The 23565-nt window shown below is 43.5% G+C and overlaps 3 protein-coding genes across 3 annotated transcripts; 2 read left to right on the top strand and 1 right to left on the bottom strand.

Moving 5' to 3' along the window:
- Positions 1-2226: 2226 nt before the first annotated feature.
- On the top strand, positions 2227-5874 carry LOC311141619 (steroidogenic acute regulatory protein, mitochondrial; the record flags this gene model as incomplete). The annotated part of the gene is made up of 7 exons (XM_084177005.1): positions 2227-2290; positions 2574-2681; positions 2814-2944; positions 3130-3288; positions 3611-3795; positions 3955-4048; positions 5752-5874. The coding sequence occupies 7 exons, from the start codon at positions 2227-2229 to the stop codon at positions 5872-5874; spliced, it is 864 nt and encodes a 287-aa protein (XP_084033131.1).
- A 3528-nt stretch (positions 5875-9402) lies between these two features.
- LOC311141617 (ELMO domain-containing protein 3-like) lies at positions 9403-22056 on the top strand. Its single transcript, XM_084177003.1, has 14 exons — positions 9403-9455; positions 10279-10796; positions 11729-11800; positions 11955-12029; positions 12705-12774; positions 13097-13159; positions 13298-13386; positions 13495-13618; positions 13706-13828; positions 13958-14088; positions 14239-14315; positions 14449-14576; positions 14710-16149; positions 18831-22056. Exons 2-13 carry the CDS (start codon positions 10761-10763, stop codon positions 14946-14948), a joined length of 1227 nt encoding a protein of 408 aa, XP_084033129.1. The 5' UTR covers positions 9403-9455; positions 10279-10760; the 3' UTR covers positions 14949-16149; positions 18831-22056.
- Positions 16469-17869, bottom strand: LOC311141137 (E3 SUMO-protein ligase ZBED1-like; the record flags this gene model as incomplete). The annotated part of the gene is made up of 2 exons (XM_084176391.1): positions 16469-17164; positions 17319-17869. The coding sequence occupies 2 exons, from the start codon at positions 17867-17869 to the stop codon at positions 16507-16509; spliced, it is 1209 nt and encodes a 402-aa protein (XP_084032517.1). The 3' UTR covers positions 16469-16506.
- Positions 22057-23565: the final 1509 nt, after the last annotated feature.

Here is a 23565-nt window from a genome sequence, read left to right as displayed (position 1 = left end):
GAACTCTCGTTTTAATATGGTGAAACTTCCTTTTTTTTTTATTCAATGAACATCTAATCGTCAAATCATATTGTAAAAGCAGGTGAACTGGTTCTACTCTTTTTGGCAATCTTTTTGTGTTTGTGGTGGAAAACTGAGCAGGTCAAGCAAGTCAAACCTGCTACTCATAGCTAGACAGGCTAGGAATTATTTAACATTCAATTGCCCCTCCCTGTTGCACACAACAAGCTTCCATTCCAAGATTTATGGATGATTTAAGATGAAGTAGTCAACCCTATTACGGTCAACCCTGTTACTTTATTTGGTAGCTAATAGGTACTTACTATAGTCTTTCTATTTATTTAACCTCTTGAAATGGGAAAACATGGATTTTATTACAGTTTTTCTCAATTGCGTAAAGCATTTTTTGGAACTGTGGATAAATGTTCCTATAGCAGAACAACAATGATCAAATGCTTAAATACATCAGCAGAATGTTCTTGCCTTTGTACCTGGATTGCATATCTTAGACCCACTTTTGCAAAACTTTAAATACAATCGTCATCAATGAATACAACATTTATTGTAAAGTGTTTTGTTCACAGAATATCAACACGTGAAGAGAAAAGGTTGCAAACGTGTTCACTGTTTCTGGCAATCAGTAAATACTACTGCACATTGTAATTGTTTTTATCAGTAGTAAGGTACAATATAGGTACAGATCTAGGTAACGAGACTGTCTCATTTTTATGATCTTACACCATTGTGGACATGCAGAGATGCAGAGAATGAAATGAAATTAATTATGTAACCTTAGTTTACTTCTAAGTCATCATCTCCAACATTGTGACCTTCCATTACATAGCTTTGCTTTGGTGTGGATTGAGGCCTATAAATTCATATCAGTTGTGTTCCTCCACTGTATTCACCTTTGCTTATTTCTATTCGGGATTGTGTTTCTACTTGCCGATGGAAAACTACAAACCTGTAAGCAGACCAGCCTATGGACTGAATACATAGAATTGGATTGTGATGATACCAGTGAATGAATTCTGCACACAATGTGCTTATTTTCCATTTTCTTTTTGAACAGGAATAATATTTGATTTGATGTGTATGACATTGTTTAAGGAAAATATGCATAAAAGGAGAGTAATAGCCCAAAATTCTGCACCTTTTGATAGTGATTTGGTGACTGCAAAGAAAATGTATTGATCTACTGGGATTTTTTTAAAGACAGACGGTCTTTTTGTCAGCTTAGACTCAAAAGATATGTATGTTTGTGTTAGTATTTTTGCAGACAGTCGTGTTCTTTTGATGAATGTATTCGCAATTTTGACAGTATAATATTTAGTTTTGATGAATGTATATATACAACGTTTTTTACCACCAGGTTAAACTACTCAAAAGGCACATAATTGGTGGAATGACCACTGTATGAGGATAGAGTCAACTTCCACCAAGTTGAAGATGTCCAATATCTCTTAGTGTCAGAGCACCATGCGCTGCTTAGATCATATCATATTGTTAAAGATGGGATCATACTCACCATAAAGGTGGTTTCAACACATACTGTTGGCAGAATATTCTGTCCAGCAAACATCCAGTAAACACTGTTTATTTCATACATTCCTGTGATTTGGCTGTGAGGGACCTTGGGAGTGTGAGCGGATGTGACTGTTACTGGTCCTACTACACTGACTGGCATGTGTCTGTCTGTCTGTCAGTCTGTCTGTATGTCTGAGGGACTGTGTGTGTGTGTGTGTGTGTGTGTGTGTGTGTGTGTGTGTGTGTGTGTGTGTGTGTGTGTGTGTGTGTGTGTGTGTGTGTGTGTGTGTGTGTGTATGTGTGTGTGGTATAGTGGGCCTGAGCACTGGACGTTATCTGACACAATGTTTATAAGAGCTTGGAGACATTCTCAGCTTGTCCAAGAGGTATCCTTGGCCACAGGGTCGTTAGATCGGCGGGATGATGTGTGTGTTTATCTCCGAGGTGACAGCATCACGGCCTTGCTCCACGCTTATATAGACACACATACGGCAACTCCCACAGACAGAATCTCAAATCCTCTTGACAACACAACGATACTGGTGCTCTCTGTTTTACAGTTCTATGATTCTCTATTTCTCTCTTTGAAATACCAAGAACAAGATTGACAATCTAAACGGGTCCTCTGATTTATATATTTTATATTTTAGCATTATCTATTTCACTCAGAAGCTAAACTTAACACTAAATTGATACAAAATGTTGCCTGCAACTTTCAAACTGTGCGCTGGCATCTCCTACAGACATATGAGGAACATGACAGGTTAGTGAGAGAGAGTTTGTGAATGATTCTCTAGTGTTTCATAGCCCTGTGGCCCTGTGGCCATGGTGTGTTCTGAAACTCTAATTTTCAGTTGTAAATCGTTAGCTCACAAAAACTGTATGTAATGGTTTGGTATAACAATAATATACAAATTGTTTTGATGGTACTAAAGATGTTTTAATTGTACTGACTTTTGTACTAACAATTTAATGTATTGTAGATTCCTCTACTGCTTTTTACAAACTGTTCTTATCTACTTTTTCTCCCATTCTTCTTGTCCCAGGTTTGAGGAAGAATGCGATGGTGGCCATTCACCATGAGTTGAACATGCTAGCAGGCCCCAACCCTAGCAGCTGGATCAGCCATGTCCGCCGCAGGAGCTCACTGCTCAGTAAGTCCACACCCTCCACTCAGAACACACTTCTTACTTGTTTTTCTTTCTTTCATTCACAAATACCCAAAAGGAAAGTCCTTTCTTCTAACTCTACTGATAATGTTGTTTTCTATCTGTGCTGTGCTCCAGGCTCGCGGATCGAGGAGGAGCAGGGCTACAATGAGGCGGAGGTGTCATATGTGAAGCAGGGAGAGGAGGCGCTGCAGAAGTCTATCATCATCCTCGGCGATCAGGATGGATGGACCACTGAGATCACTGCTGTGAGTATAGAGATGGAGTACCAAAGACAGGAGGGCTGGCACACTGAAATTCCCTTCATCACCTATTCAATGTAGTAATTACAGACCTTTATCTGTTTTGAATTGCAATATAACGGTTGTTGTTTAAGGTTGTTGTTTATTCTTGCAGAACTATGAGTTTTAATTATCTGGACCTATGATCTCAGGCGAATGGCGACAAGGTGCTGAGTAAGGTGTTACCTGACGTGGGGAAGGTGTTTAAGCTGGAGGTGCTGTTGGACCAGCGCTCTGATAACCTCTTTGTGGAGCTGGTGGGCAACATGGAGCAAATGGGAGACTGGAACCCTAACGTCAAAGAGGTCAAGGTGGGACAATCAACGTTTTCCAATCAACTTTATAAACAAGGCACGCACTACACTGTAAGTCGCTTTGGATAAAAGGGTCTGCTAAATGGCATGTAGAACGCAACAACAAAACAAAACATTAAGAGGAATTGGCTCATGTGTACACAGATTGCATGGATTGACTAGAAGTCGCATACTGTGGGTTGTTTTGTTCCCATGTGCATTCTCGCATTGAAGAATATACAGAGGTTTCTGACTCTCTCCTCTCCTTTTCTCCTTCCTTTTCTCTCTATCTTTCCCTCTCTCTCTTCCTCCCTTTTTCTTCCTCTCCTTCCCCCTTTAGATCCTTCAGAAGATAGGTCAGGAGACCATGGTGACCCACGAGGTGTCGGGACCCACGCCTGGTAACGTGGTGGGGCCGCGGGACTTCGTTAGTGTTCGCTGTGCCAAGCGCCGGGGGTCCACGTGCTTCCTGGCTGGCATGTCCACTCAGCACCCCACCATGCCCGAACAGAGGGGAGTTGTTAGGTGGGCTAGTTTATACTCAAGGGATGGATGGAAAGATGGATGGATGGAGATTATAAATCACTAACAATACATAATATAAAAAATAACATTTTGAATATTGTGTTGGACTCCAACATATGCTAACATGAATGTTCTAAACCGTATTGTTGACTTTTTCAGGGCGGAGAACGGACCAACATGTATAGTAATGCGGCCCAGTGCTGATGACCCCAACAAGACCAAGTTCACCTGGTTGTTAAGCATAGATTTAAAGGTAAGGAGGCCATTAACCTGCCGTTTATCACTAGGGTCAGACAGATACAACTGTTACTATCTGGTTTCATCATTTTACATTTTAGTAATTTAGCAGATGCTCTTATCCAGAGCGACTTACAGTTAGTGCATTAATCTTAAGATAGCTAGGTGGGACAACCACATATCACAGGCATAGAAAGTCTGTTTTTCCTCAATAATGTAGCTATCAGTAGAGTGTGAGTGCTGGGGGTGGGGGTCGAGGTGAGGAGGAGGATTATTTAAGATACTGTTTGAAGAGGTAGGGTTTCAGATGTTTTCAGAAGATGGGCAGGGACTCTGCTGTCCTAGCTTCAGGGGTGTAGCTGGTTCCACCATTGGGGTGCCAGGACAGAGAAGAGCTTGGACTGGGCTGAGTGGGAGCTGCCCTCCCGTAGGGGTGGGAGGGCCAAGAGACCTGAGGTGGCAGAACAGAGTCCTCTGGTTGGGGTGTAGGGTTTGAGCATAGCCTGAAGGTAGGGAGGGGCAATTCCTTTTGCTGTTCCGTAGGTAAGCACCATGGTCTTGTAGTGGATGCGAGCTTCGACTGGAAGCTAGTAGAGTGTGCGGAGGAGCGGAGTGACATGAGAGAACTTGGGAAGGTTGAACACCAGGTGGGCTGCAGTGTTCTGGATAAGTTGCAGGGGTTTGATGGCACAAGTGGGGAGCCCAGCCAAGAGCGAGTTGCAGTAGTCCAGAAGGGAGAAGACAAGTGCCTGGATTAGGACCTGCGCCACTTCCTGTGTGAGATAGGGTTGTACTCTACGGATGTTGTAGAGCGTGTACCTGCAGGAGTGGGTCACTGCTTTGATGTTTGCAGAGAACAACAGGGTATTGTCCAGGGTCACACCAAGGTTATTTGCACTCTGGGAGGGCGACACTGTGGAGTGGTCAACCGTGATAGAGGGGTTGTTGAGCGGGCAGGACTTCCCCGGGAGGAAGAGCAGTTCCGTCTTGTCGAGGTAGAGCTTGAGGTGGTGGGCTAACATCCAAGTTGAGATATCTGCCAGGCACGCAGAGATGCGTGTTGCCACCTGGGTTTCAGAAGGGGGGAAGGAGAAAGGTAGTTGGGTGTCATCCGCATAGCAATGATAGGAGAGACCATGTGAGGATATGACGTAGCCTAGTGACTTGGTGTATAGAGAGAAGAGGTGAGGGCCTAGAACCGAGCCCTGGGGGACACCAGTAGTGACCCAGACACAGATCCTCTCCACGTCACCTGGTAGGAGCGGCCTGCCAGGTAGGATGCAATACGAAAATGTGCAGAGTCTGAGACGCCCAGCCCTGAGAGGGTGGAGAGGAGGATCTGATGGTTCACGGTGTTGAATGCAACGGATAGATCTAGGAGGATGAGAACAGAGGAGAGAGAGACAGCTTTGGCAGTGCAGAGAGCCTCCATGACATAGAGAAGTGCAGTCTCGGTTGAGTGACCCGTCTTGAAGCCTAACTGGTTAGTGTCAAGAAGATCAGAAGATCCTTTCTGGAACTAATGGTCCCATAGATATTGTTTGGCCTTTAATCATAGTGAGGGATTTCTGTTCAATGTGACACACCTGTGTTGTTGTAATCAGATGCTATTGATCACTGCCTAAGGTTATGGTTGATGATGGTTGTATTGAGGACACTTAATTGTTGTTTCTCATCATGTTCTCTCTTCCTGTTTTACCCTGTCTCGCTCCCTCACAGGGTTGGATCCCAAAGACCATCATAAACAAAGTGCTCTCTCAGACGCAGGTGGACTTTGCCAACCACCTGAGGCAGAGGATGGCTGACAACAGTGTTTCCATGGAGATGGCACCAGCCTGCTGATACCATGCCCTTTGACCTTTCGATTAGTGAGTACACCAATGACAGGCCACCAAATGGACAGCTCCGCCCAGTCATCGTTGCCACTTCCTCCACCAAAGGCACTCCAAGAGAATCAGGACAAATGGGCCAAATTCTAACTACTCTTTTGAGTTATTAGGACATAATTTCAGTACAATTGAGTAAAACCTTGGATGCAACTCTGGATGCATTAATAGTCTAAAGTGGCTTACTCTCCTCATGTCCTTTCCTTCTCTCATATACACCTAATCTGTTCACACACCAGTCCAGATGAAGTGGAGAGACTAGGGCTGCGTTTACACAGGCAGCCCAATTTTGATCTTTTCCGCTCTAATTGGTCTTTGACCAATCACATCAGATCTTTTCACATCAGCTATTTTTTAGAGCTGATCTGATTGGTCGAAAGACCAATTTGTGAAAAGAAAGATCAGAATTTGTCTGCCTGTGTAAACACAGCCCTAGGAGAGGATGCTTAAGACTAGATGCACCCTGTGAGCCCCCTTCACACAGCACACACCATCTTCTCAAAACATACAAACATTCCCACAAGTCTGTATAGTGTCTCTATGGCACAGTATCCACCCAAGTCACTTTTTATCCAGCCATAGCACTGGTAATTACATTGTCATTGCACCCTCAATGTGAAATTTGCACTTTTATTTCAATATTATATTTATTGTAAAACAATATCATTGCATTACACTTGGTTAGGATGACTGCCAAGTGAATAAATGATTTCAACATCATTAAAATGTACAAGGATCATTCTTCTATTACTATTATTTAAATACATCTTGAGAATTGTAAAATGTCTCACTTGACAAAATGTGGCAAAGCACTTACAAATCAAACATTTTTGGCATACCAATCAAACTTTATCAAGATTTATATATCGTCAGTCATAAAATCATTTAATATGCCTCAATTGGAAAATACCAAATTATTACACATCTGAACACATCTAACATAAAACTAATACAACCAAATATGACAATAACATCACAGAAAAACTCAAGCCAACTAAGCGAACCATCTCAAGTCCTCACAATCATTACGTAAATATTCCATTTCAACTGGGGGGAGGAATTCAAAAGGTATTTTTTAACCACAAAGTTTAGCTCATAAAAATGTTTTCCTGTCTAAGATGGATTTGGCTGTTGTGTTTGCCAAGGCAAGCAGGTGTTTGACCATTCACATGTGTGTGAAGGACTCTGCAGCACTGTGAGCCTTGGCCTGGGCCTGCAGTACATTCCCTGGGATGAAGTCAACAGCACAACTCACGCCAAAGGGGAAGTCTGCCCTCTGTTATTGTCCTTGTAACATTTTCCTATGATTTATAGTTGTAATTGTTCCAGAAGGTTTTGTACTTTTCTAGGATATGGTGTACGCTGTAAGGGAAAATGGGTTTCAGGGGGGAAAAGGGGGTGTCATATTTGTCAGAGAGACAGGTTTTTTCGTTAATACAAGTCAGCGTCTTCTAGGATTACAGATGCAGTCTTTTTAATTGCACACGTCACAGCACAGCATGCCGCACTTGCCTAAATCAAAATCTGTGAGAGTAAGGTAGACAAAATAATTTCATTTGGCTGAAGATATACATTTTATTGGTAAAATAAATTTTCTGAATTTGAGTAACAGCTAACATTGAAGTAATGAGCTAAATCGAACATGTGAATTACAGAGCAGTGACTGTCAGTGGAGACTGCTGAGGGGAGGACGGCTCATAATAATTGCTGGAACTGAGTAAATGGAATGGCATCAAACACATGGAAACCATGTATTTGATACCATTCCACTAATTCCACTCCAGCCATTACCACTTGCCTGTCCTCCCAAATTAAGTTGCCACCAACCTCCTGTGGTGACTGTCATACCTAACATTGGTATATTCTTGGCAGCTGTTTAAACTATAAATTGTAAACATTTTACCCTGCGCTTCTTAGGCAATTAAGCTCATAGCAACAATGTTGGCTGTTGCATACACAGATTTTCTGAGGATTGTGAATAGTTAAGAGGGTGGGTTTCTGTTATGCAGAAATAAATGTATTGGAACCATGTTCTGAGGCATAATAATTGACGTTTGCATTAAATCCTTTACAGTAGAATAAGTGTTCAAGCCACTCCATGGCCTTGGTCTATACAGTTCACTTAATACATGGGAAGTGGATAAGAGACACGATCACAAACATATGTTAAGGGGGAAGGGAATTTATAACATTTACATTTTAGTCATTTAGCAGACGCTCTTATCCAGAGCGACTTACAGTTAGTGAGTGCATACATTTTCTTACTGGCCCCCTGTGGGAATCGAACCCACAACCCTGGCGTTGCAAACGCCATGCTCTACCAACTTAGCTACACGGGGCCTCAAAACACAGCCATAAAGTGAAGATAAGTGAAGTAACCAAACAAAATAGACAAAACAAACAATCTGAATATTAAATACAATACTTGACTAAGATGACAACCATGGTTCAATTCCCTCTTTTGAAAATGCATACACCATGTCCTCGACTGTAATGTAGTCCCCATGCCCCAGTCTGTTTCTCTGTGGCCGCCAGGCCGGCTAACCCTGATGCTGGCTGGGATGGAGAGTCCCAGTCTAACTACCAACTGTACGTCACCCCAGCCCACCCATGTTCTACCACAATGATGTCAAAGGTTTACATAGGTGGTGTGCCCGGGGAGATCTGGTCAGAGAGCTGTTATTTCTCAGAGTACATGTCCATGTCGAGCTCTGCGAGCTGACCACACAGCCAGGGACAGCCAGTCACCAGGAATAACTGCTTTCCTACCAGTGTTTCCCCTTCACCATTGGATAACTGTAAACACATTGGTGAACTAACCGCATGTAGAGCTAATCGTAATGTTTTGGCAAAATGTTTAACTTCTCATTTTAGGTATTTTTTCCCCCTCAAAATTTAAAAGCGGAAGAGCATGTGAATATGCAGTCAGCCAACGAATAAAATGTGCCCTGGTCCAGGTGCTGGACAGTTTTGTGATTGGGTGTGGTTAACCTGACTCTAGATCTGTGCCAATAGGAAACCAATGCAGAGTGGTGAAATATGTCAGTTTGTGTTAAATGCCAGATGTCTTTGGGGGTTTGAGGGATGGACCATGAAGATATGAAATTAGAGTCGTAAACATATTATTTTTCTACTTCACGTCAACAGAAGTATAGAGTACAGTGAGTAAGGTCACATCATTCTGACCTCCTCTGACCTGTACAGCATCCTATCACAACCATGGCCTCAGCGCACACGCACACACACACACACACACCATTATATCAGGCCACTTTACAGGATAGGTGCATTATGGTTATATACGTTTTTATATTACCATAAACAGTTTACTATACCACCGATTTGCAGTGTCCAGTACAATCAAGATCCATTCTGGGAAATGTATCCCTGTTTTTGCTTTAGCCATGACGTAATCGAAAACGAACCGTCCAGCGCAGGCAAGTTAGGCAGGGCAGGAAACCACAATTCCCAGAATGCACTTGACGTTAACTGTGGAAAGGGGGAAGGGAAACTGAGATTGGAGGGAGAGAAACTGAGGTAAAATAAACTGCATTAAACGATTTTTAAATATTATATAGATAGTTGCTGCTGTGAGATGAATATTTAAGAAACAGAGCGAAGTCAAAAAAATCCGAAAATGTTTTGATAGTCTCCAGTAGGCCAGTAGTTAACCTAGTGGTTGGCTTGTGAAAAAATATTTAGCTTGCTAGCTGGGCTAATTTAGCTAACATTTAGAGTTAGCTAGCTAATGTTAGCTTGCTGGATGACAGTTCTTCTGAGACACTGGTGTTTACTGTCTTCTTCGCACAAATGTTATGCAAATAAAAAAATGCATTCATGATGTAGATAGCTAGCCACTAGCGAGCTAGAGGTGCTGCAGGGCTGGGTATGGACTAAATTGACCTGACGATAAAATCAATGTTAGCTGAATGTACAGTAAGTTAGACTAGCTAGCTAGTGGTAGCCTATCAGCTCACGTAGCTAGCTTGCTAACGTACCGGTAGTTAGCTAATGTTGTCAGTACCGGTAACATTAACCACGTTTCAGATTATACCTTGAAGTTTTTGCATTTTTGTGTAGGCTGTGAGTGGGTCTTCGGCATCACGTTAGCGAACAGCTCATATGTTGGCCATTTGGTGAGCCTAGTAGTTTGACAGCTTGATAACGGTTCTAGCTATGTACTGTAGCTAGCTAACGTTAGTTAATAATTCAATGAGTTTGGTTTGGATACTTTTTCCAAAAATAATTGGAAATAGACCATTGATCAGTTTGGGTTCATGAATAATTATTATGCTTTTGACATTTTATTTGTGAGCAAGCTAGCTAGTTACCCACCTTATTTTTCTGCCCCAAATTGCAGATATCCATGACAACCAGTTTGACATAGCATGGCATGAGTGCCCCCTATTGGTTGGATCCTGTCAAGGAGAAGGCCCACTCCAACTCTGCAAGACTTCGACTCGCCCCACCTGGGCTTGAACATTGTTACATCGTGGATGTGAGGTGCCAACATTGAGTGTCAAAGCAATGAAGCGGCTGGGAAAGAGAGAGGCCATCCCAGACCAGCAGTGTCCTTACCCAGCCCTGCAGCCCCTCTAATGGGGCAGGATGCACAACAACTGAATTCAGTGAGATCAACCTGTTGACTCTAGTCTGGACCGAGAGAGAGGAAGGAAGGAAGGAAGGAAGGGGAAGTTTGACAAGCAGTAGTTGTGGAAAGGGACACAACAGACAACATGGGGGTCTTCCCAAAAGCACTTCTGACCGCCTCAGTCTGATAAATTAAGCTTTAAAGAACAGGGATTACACACTCACACATACATAGACACACACACTCATGCCATGGAAGAGGACAGCGGTGTCACATCACACACAGAGGTAGGTGTTTTAACATTGAATAGCCTAACCTTTTAAAGTAGTTTAAACTGTGTGGAAACTATGTGATTGACAGTCGCATCAGCATGTAGCATTTCGCTACACCCGCTATAACATCTACAATGAAATGGAACAGTATCAGTCAACAGACATCAGTCAAGTTCCAAATCAACATTTTGACCTTATGGTCTGTTCTGTACACGTTACCTGTATACTGTCTGTGTGATACCATCACAGGTGTAGACAATGTGGGTGTGGTGGTATTCAATCAGATTGCACAATGAAACTTGCTGCACTAACATATATATCTGCTTCAAGGTACAACCTTATGGTACTGTACACACATCCATTAGATTGTTTTTCTGACTATTGACCCTAAAATGTGTGGTTCTTAGCTGAATTTCCATCTCTCCCTTCTTTTTTTAATCCCCATTGTGTTAGTGAGTGGAGGAGGAAGTAATGAAGCATATTCCCCTCTAAAGTGTTCACATGGGGAAATAAAAGGTTTTCACCACCATGTAGCCTAACAGTTCTCTTTCCCTGCAGTGTCTGCCCTGGCACTGTACCATCCTGCCAGGGGTGTATTCATTAGTTTGATTCCGTTGCAAAACGTTTGGTCTGTGGCAAAATGTTTTGCAACTGAAACCATTTACAGTTTACTATAGGAACCAAATGGACACAAACGGAACGAAACTGTGAGGGACCTACCTGAATTTGTCCAATAGAAACAATTTTCAGTCGCAAAACATTTTGCAACAGACCAAACATTTTGCAAGGAATCAGACTAATGAATACATTCCAGGTCAGGTGAGAGGACAACCACTTGATCCTCAGCTGCGTCTCATTCCACAGAGACGTTCCTGCCCTTCCATGCCACTCTGGCTGTGTTTGTGTGTGTCTGATGATGCCTCGTTCTGTCCCCCTCCTCCTCTCAGGGTCTGAATGGTGTGTTCCATGAATGTAAAGAGACAGAGGAGCTAACCAATGGCCACTCCAACCACAAACCTGTGAGTACAACAACCAACCAGAGTTCCCGTTCATAGATTTTATTAGCAGGAATTTCTGTATACCTCTCGTGTTATCATCGGTATGGACTGGAAGCTTGTTGGTCCTGCTGTTCTATGTTGCATTGTGTAACCTGTTGTGTTTCTGTATTCCCAGGTGATGAATGGACTGACACCAGGTCATAGTGTTAAAGAGCACGCCAACGGAAGTTCACTGCTCAAGTCTCTGCCAGTGAGTTGCTCTATACTGGCCCTCATGTCAAAGGCATTACAGGAAAGGGCACCGACCCGACTGTTGTTCTCTTTTCTTTTTTTATGTGTTTGGTGTGTTTACAGATACGCTGAGTATACCAAACATTAGGAACACCTTCCTAATATTGAGTTGCACCCCCCCCCCCCCCTTTTGCCCTCAGAACAGACTCAATTTGTCGGGGCATGGACTCTATAAGGTGTCTAAAGCATTCCACAGGGATGCTGGCCCATGTTGACTCCAATGCTTCCCACAGTTGTGTCAAGTTGGCTGGATGTCCTTTGGGTGGTGGACCATTCTTGATACACACGGGAAACTGTTCAGAGTGAAAAACCCAGCAGCGTTGCAGTTCTTGACACAAACTGGTGCGCCTGGCACCTACTACCATATCCCGTTCAAAGGAACTTAAATATTTTGTCTTACCCATTCACCCTCCATGTCTCAAGGCTTAAAAATCCTTCTTTAACCTGTCTCCTCCCCTTCATCTACACTGATTTAAGTGGATTTAACAAGTCAATAAGGGATCATAGGGGATCAATAAGGGATCGTAGCTTTCACCAGGATTCACCTGCATTCACCTGGTGAGTCTATGTCATGGAAAGAGCAGGTGTCATTAATGTTTTGTACACTCAGTGTATTTTATTGTGATTTGTCTAGATTTCAGCTCTGAAGCAGAATGGCCTTCTGCGGTCCCTGGCTGCAGGAGGAGAGCAACCCAAGACTGAAGGTAAGACACACTACACGCAGTGGCCCCTCTTCCCAAAGGAACAACCATGTATCCTAGCTACCAGGTAACCTTAGCAGGTCCCCCTCTCAGGGACTGAGGTAGCTGGCTGTGGGAGGGTGGGGAGATGAGGAGGGGCAGGGTATGAAATTATGGTGTCATGGCAAAGAAGGGGAGAAGGTGTGGTTCAGATTGAAAATGAACTGGAGAGGTGGTGGCACCATGGCTGAACGATTACTCCTCACCTGTGTATGTTGTTGCAGGTTAGCTGTGTGTGTGTGTTGATGGGTTTGTTTCTCAACTGTGTGTATGTCTGTGTTTGCAGAAGAGAGTGCGGAGGTGGAGCAGGCACGAGAGGAGTGGGAGGCTCTAGAGAGTATCCAACCAGGTGAGTTGTTGTTAGGGGTTGTTAGGGGCAACATCTACCTACTCCCTGGCTGCCTGAAAGCTGTGACGTATTACTCCTTCATTCTAGGTTTGTATATACGAGTCTGTTAAAGTGTGTTATTGTCCTGTGTGTCTCCAGTGGTCACTGAGGAGTCCAGTCCCACTCCTCTCATCTCCTTTAATGAGGCGCTGCAGCACTTCCAGACCACAGACCTTGGCGAGGTGCTGGTAAGAATGTGGGTCTCTGTGTGTCTGGGGGTTTTAGGACTGCATTGTAGAGTCTCATTGAGAAAAACAATTCAGTTTGCGTTTTGTCCCTTATCTCTCTCTCTGTAGAAGAACATCCAGCCCACCATCCGTAGGACGGGTCTGGCCGCTATCACACACTTCCTGTTCGGCCCGCCGCGACTTCACCGAGAACTACTGGAGGAGAGGGACCTGGTCTTCGCCATCGCACAGTGTAAGTGTGTGTGTGTTTGAATGAGAGAGCGGGAGAGCCGTTTTGCAGACGATAAGAGGCAGATTGTTTGTGTGTTCCTCTCTGTAGGTTCTCTGGATAACAGTCAGGCTGTACACATGCGTGTTCTACAGACCATCTATAAGAGGCTGACAGGCAGCAAGCAGGACTGTCCTCGGTTCGGCACACACTGGGAGAACGTGGGCTTTCAGGGTGAGAGACATCTTCTGCATCTATGCTTCATTAGATGCCACTCTCACACTGAGATGAAAAGTGTGATAAAATTATATTGCTATAAAGAAATTAACAAAACACTGAAATTATGAGTGTGTCTGTGTGTAGGTATGGACCCAGCCACAGACCTGCGTGGTACAGGTTTCCTTGGGCTGATGCACACCCTGTACCTGGTGATGGACCCTGAGACTCTGCCTCTAGCCAGAGACATCTACAAGCTGTCCCAACACCCCACACAGGTACATACACACACACACACACACTGGCCACAAACTGTTCAGGTGAAGGCAAGTGGGGAAATCTATTAAATGTGTGCTTGGCTACTTGAATAGTCTTTCTATTTACAAACCACATTTGGTTTGTACTCTTTCTGCCCAATCTTTCTCCAGAACTTCCCGTTCTGTGTGATGTCCATCAACATGACCCGTATCGCCCTGCATGCACTCAGAGAAGAGTCCCTCTCCAAGTAAGTGTCCGGCCCTACTCCTCTACGACAGACAGACAGAGAGACAGACCGACACATTGGCTTGACAGTTACTTACAAGAGCCTAGTCACTTGCTTACAAGATGTCCTCACTTTTGTGTGTGTGGTCCTCCAGGGAATGTAACCGTCGGCAGCAGGTAGTGGGGGTGTTGAATGAGTTCTATGTTGCCACGTTCCTGCACCTCTACCAGCTTTGGAAGAGCCAGCAGAAGACTATCTCTGACTCTGGCTTTGTCCTCAAAGGTAACTCTCTGGGTTTTTACCCCAGGCTTAACCAAGCCCAGTTGTTTCAGCAGAGTATCATGTCATTATTAACAACATCCCTTTGTAACACAATCACATCCTTGACATCCACTGTGTCTCTGCTCCCCTCTAGAAGTGGAACTGTTTGCCAAAAAGAACCCCAAGCAGATGCTGCGTCGGCTTGACGTCTTCCTGAGGGAGAGGAGGTCGGGTGGCGCCCCCCGGGCCTCCCCAGACCCCACGGCCCAGCAACCCTCACCCTACCTGGGGGAGAGAGGGGCCAGGTCTGAGGGAACCAGGGGCAAGGAGATGCACTTCACTGGAGTGTGTGAGCTGACACCAGACATGGAGGGAGAGGCCAGGCTCATCTGACACTCTGGGACAGAGGGAGAGCTAGAGAGAGACTGAGAGTGAGAGACTGTATGTGAGTACGGCTAGACTAGTCTGAGCTGGAAAGAGAGTGTGTGTGTTAGTGTGTGTGTGAGAGACAGAAAGAGAATGAGGACCCCACCAAGCCCTGACCCCACTACTTGTGGTACATACCCATTGATGCTGTAAAGCTGCTCTCAGATCAGTTTGTATGGGATCACTTTTCTCCCAACAGAAGTACATGACGGTGTGGCGGTCAGTTAACACTAAATCACAGACATGGGACTGATGGATGAATAGAAGATGTCATTAAAGAGAAAGTATTAGCGTTTTCTCTGGGTCTAGTGCAGGGACAGGCAATTTTACCAAACAAGGACTGTCAGTGCAGGCTTTTGCTCCAGCCAAGCAGTAACGCACCTGATTCTTCTACTAATCATCCAATCATAGTCTTTAATCAAGGCTTCGAAAAGTCGAATCAGGTGTGTTATAGCTTGGCTGGAGCCAAAGCCTGCAGAGTAAGACTGCCCACCCTTGGTTTATTGAGGCCAAATCAGTAGCTGCCAAACCCCAGGGCACTGATCTGTCTATACGGCCCCAGTAGAGTTCTGGAAAGCCATAGTGTGTATGTCTGTTTTCTACTGTCAGCAAAACCAAGCCTGGGTGTGTTTTTGTGTGTGTGTGTGCTGGGTATGAAGGTAAAGGTGTGTGTTGGCTTATAGGGAGTTGGAACAGTGAGCAATGTGTTTGTGTGTGTAGTCAGGCTATTGTGTGTGGTGGGTCTGTGGGCTCGGATGGTTATTGTCTCCATCTCCCAGTGCAGGTTGAATAGGCCCAGAGCCCCCCTATTGTATGGGGGATATATTTTTTAATAATTTAAAAACTATTTTAGTCCTTTCCAAAGGGATATCTGTCATGAAAATAGATGAAATTATACTGTATATGAAAATGATATTATATGGATATAGCAATTGATGATATTTATAAAAGTGAAAGGAACTTCTTCTGCTAAGAAACTCAGGATGAGGATTAGAATTGTTAAGCCCAGTTCAGATACATAATATGAGACGCGACGCAACGCAACTGTCTTTAAGGTAAATTCTGCGAAATGACATTGCCACGAGCAGCAACGCAGATATTGAGATGCAAGACTAAGCTCTCTCACAGCCGCACACAGTATCTGCGCATGCGCACGGGTTTGCTTCAGGTAGTGATGGGAAGTTCGGCTCTTTTCTGAGAGCCGGCTCTTTTGACTCGGCTCCCAAAGAAGAGCCGGCTCTTTCGACTCCCGAACGGCTCTTTATTTAGGATCTTTTGTAGCCTATATTTTACCTTAACTTTGAAAAAAAATCATGGTTTATGTGTTGAAAACCCTTTTGCTTTCAGTGTTTTTATGAGAGACCTTATAATGCCTAATTCTGTGCATTTATTCTGTGACAAAACCACTCTTACATTTGTTTATTTCAATTAAACTTTTTTATTGCACAAATTAACAATAAACTTCAAACAAATCCACAGAACAGAATCAAAACCAGAACCAAACTCCAGCAAACAGCATTAGTCCTCAGGGCAGGTTGGCATTCAGGAAGATCAGATGCCTCAGCTTGGATGGGCTGATACGATTTCGCCTCTCCGTGAGTATCTGCCCTGTTTTGGAGAAGATTCTCTCAGAAGGAACTGATGTGGCAACAATACATAGTCTCCCCTCCATCACCTTCACCAGGAGTGGAAAGACTGAGGCCTTGGCCTGCCACCAGCTCAGTGGGTCTTCTGCTCTCTGGATGAGGGGCTCCTCAAGGTAGCTCCTCACCTCCATTATAGCATCAGCTGTCGGATTTCTCCTTGAAGCATCTCCTGTAGCTCTGTCATCAAAAAGCCTCCAAACAGCAGAGGTTTGCTGCTCCTCCTCCACTTGGCCCTGTAATGGTGGAGCTGGCTGGCTGCTGGGGGTGCATTTTGCTGCTGCTGCTGCACTAATCCTCTGAAGAGCTTCATCAACAGCTCTACGATCACTGAAGGCAAGTTTTTTAAACCTTGGATCCAATAAGGTAGTTTCTGAAAGGACAGTGTTGTACTCCATCCGCAGAAATTTGCGGTCCATGGCTGAACAAAGAGCTGCAACTAATTCCTTCACTTTCTGCACAGTTACTGTCCATTGGTTCTCGGCTGTCACCAGCTGCAGACCTTTGCAAAGCAGGAGCATTTTCGAGGCTGTGACATAGCTGAAGGAGAGAAAACAGCAACTTTTAGAATTTAGTTTTTTAAAAGTATGTGGCATATTATACGTGATGCATTATACTGTATGTGTTGTGTTTGCAATGTATAATAGTGACTGAATAGTAGTAGAGAAAACAATGCTTCAATGGTTCTAGGTACCTGTCTGCACTTATCTCCACAGTCACCTCCTGGAATGGTTGCAGGACGGCGCAGACCTCTTTCACCAGCTCCCATTCCTCTTGGCTTAATGGCTCAATAGATGCGTTGATGAGGGCCAGGGTGGAGATGATGGCATCTTTTATTTCAAGCATTCGTTTCAACATATCAAATGTTGAGTTCCACCTGGTGGCACACTCTTGTTTGGGCCTCAGTTCAGGAATCCCCATTTGGCGCTGTGTGGACTTTAGCTTCTGTGCTGCTACTGTGCTTTTGTGGAAAAACTCCACAACAGCCTTCACCTTATCCACGGTTGTTTTGATCACCTTCAGAGCATCTCTAACCACCAGGTTTAGTGTATGCGCCAGACATGGGTGATGGGTCCACTTCAAAACTTTTATGGCTTTGGTGATGTTTGCAGCATTATCACTCACACAGCACACCACTTTGTCCTCTACTTGCCACTCTTTTGCCACTCTTAGTAGCTCCACTGCCAAGTTTTCTGCAGTGTGTCTGTCGGTGAACTCGAAGCAGTCCAGAAGGCAAGATGTCATCTTGTAATCTTCAATAAAGTGGCAAGTGACAGACATGAAAGAGCAGGTTGTTCTGGAGGTCCAGCAGTCAGTTGTCAGGCAAACTGATGGAGCTTTTGTCACCCTTTCTTGCCATAATGCACGTTCTGTGTCATATAGTTTTGGGATCATTGTTTGGGAAAGTGTTTTTCTACTGGGTAGAGTGTATGTGGGATTTAGGGCTTTGACAAAGTTTTTCATTCCTTTGTCCTCCACAATGGAAAAGGGTTGAAAATCAGAAGCTACCATTTTAGCCAACTCATCATCAATACTGTGCTGTTTGGCTGGGGTCATCAGTTTAGGTAAAAGTTTAGGTAAAAACTGACTTATTTTGCTTTGAGTTGCAGTAGGAGAGGTTATACTTGCACGCATGGGGATGGCAGTAGACGTTACAGCAGCTGTTGTTCTGGTATGAGACACACCAGGATCAGTAGATGGTGAGCTGGCTTGCCCTCTCTCCTCTAACTGCACTGTAGGATGGACAGTTCTTGTATGTCTATGCAGGTTTGTGGTGGAACCTGCTCTTATAGTGACCTTCGTTTTGCAGTGAAGGCACTCTGCTTTCTTGTTCCCAATATCTTTAAACTGCAGCCAGATGCTGCTTCGCTTTCTAGTGTCACTCATAGTTAAACGACACGACAATGCAAGACGCACACACGCTCCTCAGTCCGCTCTGTCTCTCTCTTCACTTGCAGTGGAGTCAAGTGGTGTGTCTGCCCCGCCCCCTCTCTGTTTACACATCCTTAATTCTCACGTGAATGCCGCATGCTGGTCGCCATGCTGGCCAATCATAACAGACCTCTGTGAAAGTGAAACCTAAGCAGCGAATGGGCAAAAAACTGGGAGCCGGCTCTCACTCGATGCGAGCCGGCTCTTCTGATTCACTACAAAGAGCCGGCTCTCAGAGCCGATGCTTGTGCGCATGACCCATCACTAGCTTCAGGCTCTTGGCGCGTGGTAGCCACAGGACCAAAACAGCGGAGAAGTTGACCCTCATGCTTCAAGTTGTTGCGGAAATTTACCCACTATACTGTTTACTTTCTGCATCATAATGCTGAGCCTACCTTTAAGGGGTTTTATAACTAAGTTTGTTTGATATGAACGGAGTAGTTTTAGAACGTCTCATGTCGTTGGCTGGAGTTTCCAAGATTCAACATGTCAAATCTTTAGCTAAACTCTTTCGACGAGACTGATCCATTATAGCCAATCAGAGAAACGTGTGCTAACGTTCTGTGTTCAGCCAAGCAGCTAGCTAGCCAAGCAGACAATTAGCTAGCTATTTTGCTGCACATAGCTAGCCTTGCTTGCTGATACAGTATTTATCTGACAAGTCACAAAATGTACACTGTTTCTGGTGCTTGTATTTCATGACACTCGTTTGCTACAACAAGTGGCAACTTCGTTTCAAAGTTTCATCCCGTAATTGTAAAGAGGCACCGTTACTGTGGAAACGGTCTCAACTGCACTTCTCGTCTTGATCTGATTGCCCCTTCTTTAGTCAGCTGTTGTACATTCTAAAATTAGCTCGTTTTTATCTCGTCTCATGTCGGCTGTTGTATCTGAACTGGGCTTTAGCCTTTGTCTCAAATGATACCCTAGTAGTCCCTATATAAAGTTATACTTTTGATCATATGTCCTGTGTTGCTCTGGTCAAAAGTAGTGAATGATATAATAAAAAGGGTTTCATTTGAGATGAGCATTTAGACAGGTCAGTCAAGCCAACAGCTGACGAGCCATGGAGTAGCAGAGTATGTTGGTGGGGTGGTTATGTCTGACTAGTGAAAGAAGTCTGCTGGAAGCTTTCTACATACATTCCGTTATAGAGCATCCAACTGGAGTTGTTTGACCAGTGCAAGATAAAAGCCAATTGTGTGTGGGTTATCTGACTAAATGGATAGTGCACACAAATTACACATTTAACTCATCTCATGGATATCTAGAATGAGCTAAAGCTTAGGGTGTCCATAGACAACGTGGTATTGTTATGATGAGGAACATTTGTGATTTGGGTGAATTTATTTCTTTTAAATGATAAGCTTATAGTGATGATAACAGTGAAGGGTGTCTCTCTAAGAAGGTGTACCGTATGCAATCCCAACTCTGTCATGGATAATCAGTAATAATAGTGTTGTATGATGAGGGAAATCCTTCCTCGTTTCAGGGTGGGTGTGCGCGTGCGTATGTGTTTGCGTGCGTGTGTCTGTGGGGAATGGTACAGTATGGCAGGGGAGCGTAGCTCTGCAGTCTCAATCAGTAGCATGTTCAGGTAGCACTAGTACTGTAGCATCTGATAGCATCCTTGTTGTTTTACCTTCCTTGTAGAACTTGTTGCTCTTGGTCATGTCTCATTTACAGTCTTTAGTGTCGGTGAGTGTGCAAGCTGTTACTATAGTACATTCACCCCCCCCCCCCGGAGACACACACATCTCATTAGTGGAGCTACTCAGTGGATGAATGTTTTGGAGGTACTTGTAGATCTTCGGTAGCCTGTTCTTAAATATGATCTTTGTCTTCTGCGGTGAAAGCAGAACAAGCAGGAGGGGGTCATTTGAACCATACTGTAGAATTACAGTGATGTCATTCTGTGAGTAGGATGCTGCTTGTGTTCCAGATGGTTCTATTGTGTGTGCCCCGCCCAGAGGATGTCATGTTGCCCTCTAAGGGCAGCCCATAAGGTTGGATGTATCACTGTGTCAGGGGTTATCTCTTTTGAGGCAACACAAACCCATTCAACTCATTCTAAAGTATACACATCTATACACATGATATAAACATCTATAAACGTGGACATTATCAGCTCCTATACATAGCCTACCTTGTTTTATTGGGTTATTTCCAAGCACATTACTCTCCACATATACCCCCTATTTAAAAAACAAAAAGGAATTTGTGCTCTTTATTTTGCCAAGCGTATGTGTTTTTGTTGATCAGCAAAATTTGCACTCTTATAGAATGTTGGAGGTGTGTACAGTGTGAGTGTTGCTAGGTGACTGAATATTATGCTTTGTCTGTGTTGTGTTTTCAACCCACCTTAAAGGAACAGGGCTCTACTCAATATCTCTTTGTAGCCATAATCTCACCACCCCTCTTTAATCTGAAATAATGGCCTAAAATCAGTCATATAACTGAACCTGCATTTCAGATCGTGAAGATACACATAAAGTTGTTGTTTTTTGTTCTATTTTAGCAGAGGGGCTTGTTCCAGTTCAGTGTGTGAATCAGGAAGTTTGTACAAAAGATGATTGTAACTATATGATTGTCAGTAGGGCATTCTATTGAAACACATTGCTTACCTCAAGACTTGAGACAAATCTTCTCTTTCTCTACTTTGAATGTCTGTTAAGAAGGACAACGGCTTCTCACTTCATATAATGGCAGGTTGTATCTTTTCTCTTTTCATTTGTTATACACATACTCCCTCATACACAGCTTGGACGTCAAATGTCATGTATATTCCACACCTGAAACACTAGTGAACTAACACTGAAGCTGGTAGGTCTATGTAATTTATTTCAAATGACACAGGCCCACTATTGGCCCACACACACACGCTTAGATCCACATAGCTTTATGTCAGCTTGACTGCAGATCCACTCTAATGGTATTTTGAACAATCATTACTGATGTTGACTGTGTTAATGATAAGCTAATTTACTTGTGGCTTCGACGGTATCCACTTTCGTGTGTGTATTGGTGATTGTTCCCACCTTCGACCATGTCCAGAAAAAAAACACGTAATAACACAATGATATTATGATATTAGTTTCTGATTGTACAGAACATTTGTGCTGCTTCTCCAAATTTGATTTGCAGTCCTAAATCAAGGTTTTGGCTTGAATTTTGCACAAGTTGGGTCATATTTTGTTTTCAACAGTTAGACCTCCTCAGTTCAGAACCAAGAGAAAACGGGTCTTAGGCAGGATGCAAGGTACTCTGAAATGAGTGGTCTGAATCTCTGCTTTGTGGACAACAAATCACTTCCTGAATCTCCTGCGCTTTATATGAAGGTGTTCTACTGTTGCTGTTGTCGTCTTTTGTCCCTGAAAGCATTTTATGACTGTACCTTGATTGTAGAAGCCCTATTTTATAATGAGAGTTATTTCAGAAATATGTGCCGTTGTACAGTAATGTATTGTATGGAGAAACCTAAATAAATGCAATTTAAAACAGTTATTTGCTTGTTCTTTTTCTTTGTGCTGTGGTTATTATTCTTTCTATTTGTATTTATTAAGGATACCCATTAGCTGCTGCCAAGGCAGCAGATACTCTTCCTGGGGTCCAGCAATATTAAGGCTGTTATATACAATTATAATATGACATTACATTTATAACACTTTTCACAACACATTAAGTGTGCTCCCTCAGGCCACTACTTTACTGTCACATATCTACAATATAAAATCCATGTGTACGTGTGTGTAAAGTGTGTGTCTTATCATGTGTATGTGTGCCTGTGTGTGTCTTCACAGTCCCCGCTGTTCCATAAGGTGTATTTCTATCTGTTTTCTAAATCTGATTCTACTGCTTGCATCAGTACCTGATGTGGAAAAGAGTTCCATGTAGCTATGGTTCTGTGCAGTACAGTGCGCCTCCCATAGTCTGTTCTTAATTTGGGGATCGTGAAGAGACCTTTGGTGGCATGTCTTCAGGGGTATGCATGGGTGTCCGAGCTGTGTGCTAGTAGTTTAAACAGACACCTCAGTGAATTCCGCTTGTCAACACTTCTTACAAAAACAAGTAGTGATGAAGTCAATCTCTCCTCCACTTTGAGCCATGAGAGATTTACATGCATATTATTCATGTTAGCTCTCCGTGTACATTTAAGGGCCAGCCGTGCTGCCCTGTTCTGGGCCAATTGTAATTCCCTCTTTGTGGCACCTGACCACACTACTGAACAGTAGTCCAGGTGGGACAAAACTAGAGCCTATAGGACCTGCCTTCTTGATAGTGTTGTTAAAAAGGCAGAGCAGTGATTTATTATGGACAGACTTTTCCCCATCTTAGCTACTGTTGTAGCAACATGTTTTGACCATGACAGTTTACAATCCAGGATTACTCCAAGCAGTTTAGTCACCTCAACTTGCTCAATTTCCACATTATTTATTACAAGATTTAGTTGAGGTTTAGGGTTTAGTGAAGGATTTGTCCCAAATACAATGCTTTTAGTTTTAGAAATATTTAGGACTAATCTATTCCTTGCCACCCATTCTGAAACTAACTGCAGCTCTTTCTTAAGTGTTGCAGTGATTTCACTCGCTGTTGTAGCTGACGTGTATAGTGTTGAGTCATCCACATACATAGACACACTGGCTTTACTCAAAGCCAGTGGCATGTCGTTAGTAAAGATGGAAAAAAGTAAGGTGCCTAGACAGCTGCCCTGGGGAATTCCTGATTCTACCTTGATTATGTTGGAGAGGCTTCCATTAAAGAACACCCTCTGTGTTCTGTTAGACAGGTAATTCTTTATCCACAATATAGCAGGGGGTGTAAAGCCATAACAAGTTTTTCCATCAGCAGACTATGATCGATAATGTCAAAAGCCGCACTGAAGTCTAACAAAACAGCTCCCACAATCTTTTTATCAACAATTAATCTCAGCCAATCATCAGTCATTTGTGTAAGTGCTGTGCTTGTTGAATGTCCTTCTCAATAAGGGTGCTGAAAGTCTGTTGTCAATT

Source organism: Coregonus lavaretus (assembly GCF_964263955.1).
Source record: "Coregonus lavaretus genome assembly, chromosome: 14".
Classification (NCBI taxonomy): domain Eukaryota; kingdom Metazoa; phylum Chordata; class Actinopteri; order Salmoniformes; family Salmonidae; genus Coregonus; species Coregonus lavaretus.
This window is presented reverse-complemented; position numbering and strand designations above follow the sequence as displayed.

Coding starts and splice junctions, on each gene's coding strand:
- LOC311141617 (XM_084177003.1), top strand. CDS start 10,761: ATGGAAGAGGACAGCGGTGTCACATCACACACAGAG. Junction 13,160..13,297: donor TCTAGAGAGTATCCAACCAG/GTGAGTTGTTGT, acceptor GTGTGTCTCCAG/TGGTCACTGAGGAGTCCAGT. Junction 13,829..13,957: donor GGAGAACGTGGGCTTTCAGG/GTGAGAGACATC, acceptor GTCTGTGTGTAG/GTATGGACCCAGCCACAGAC.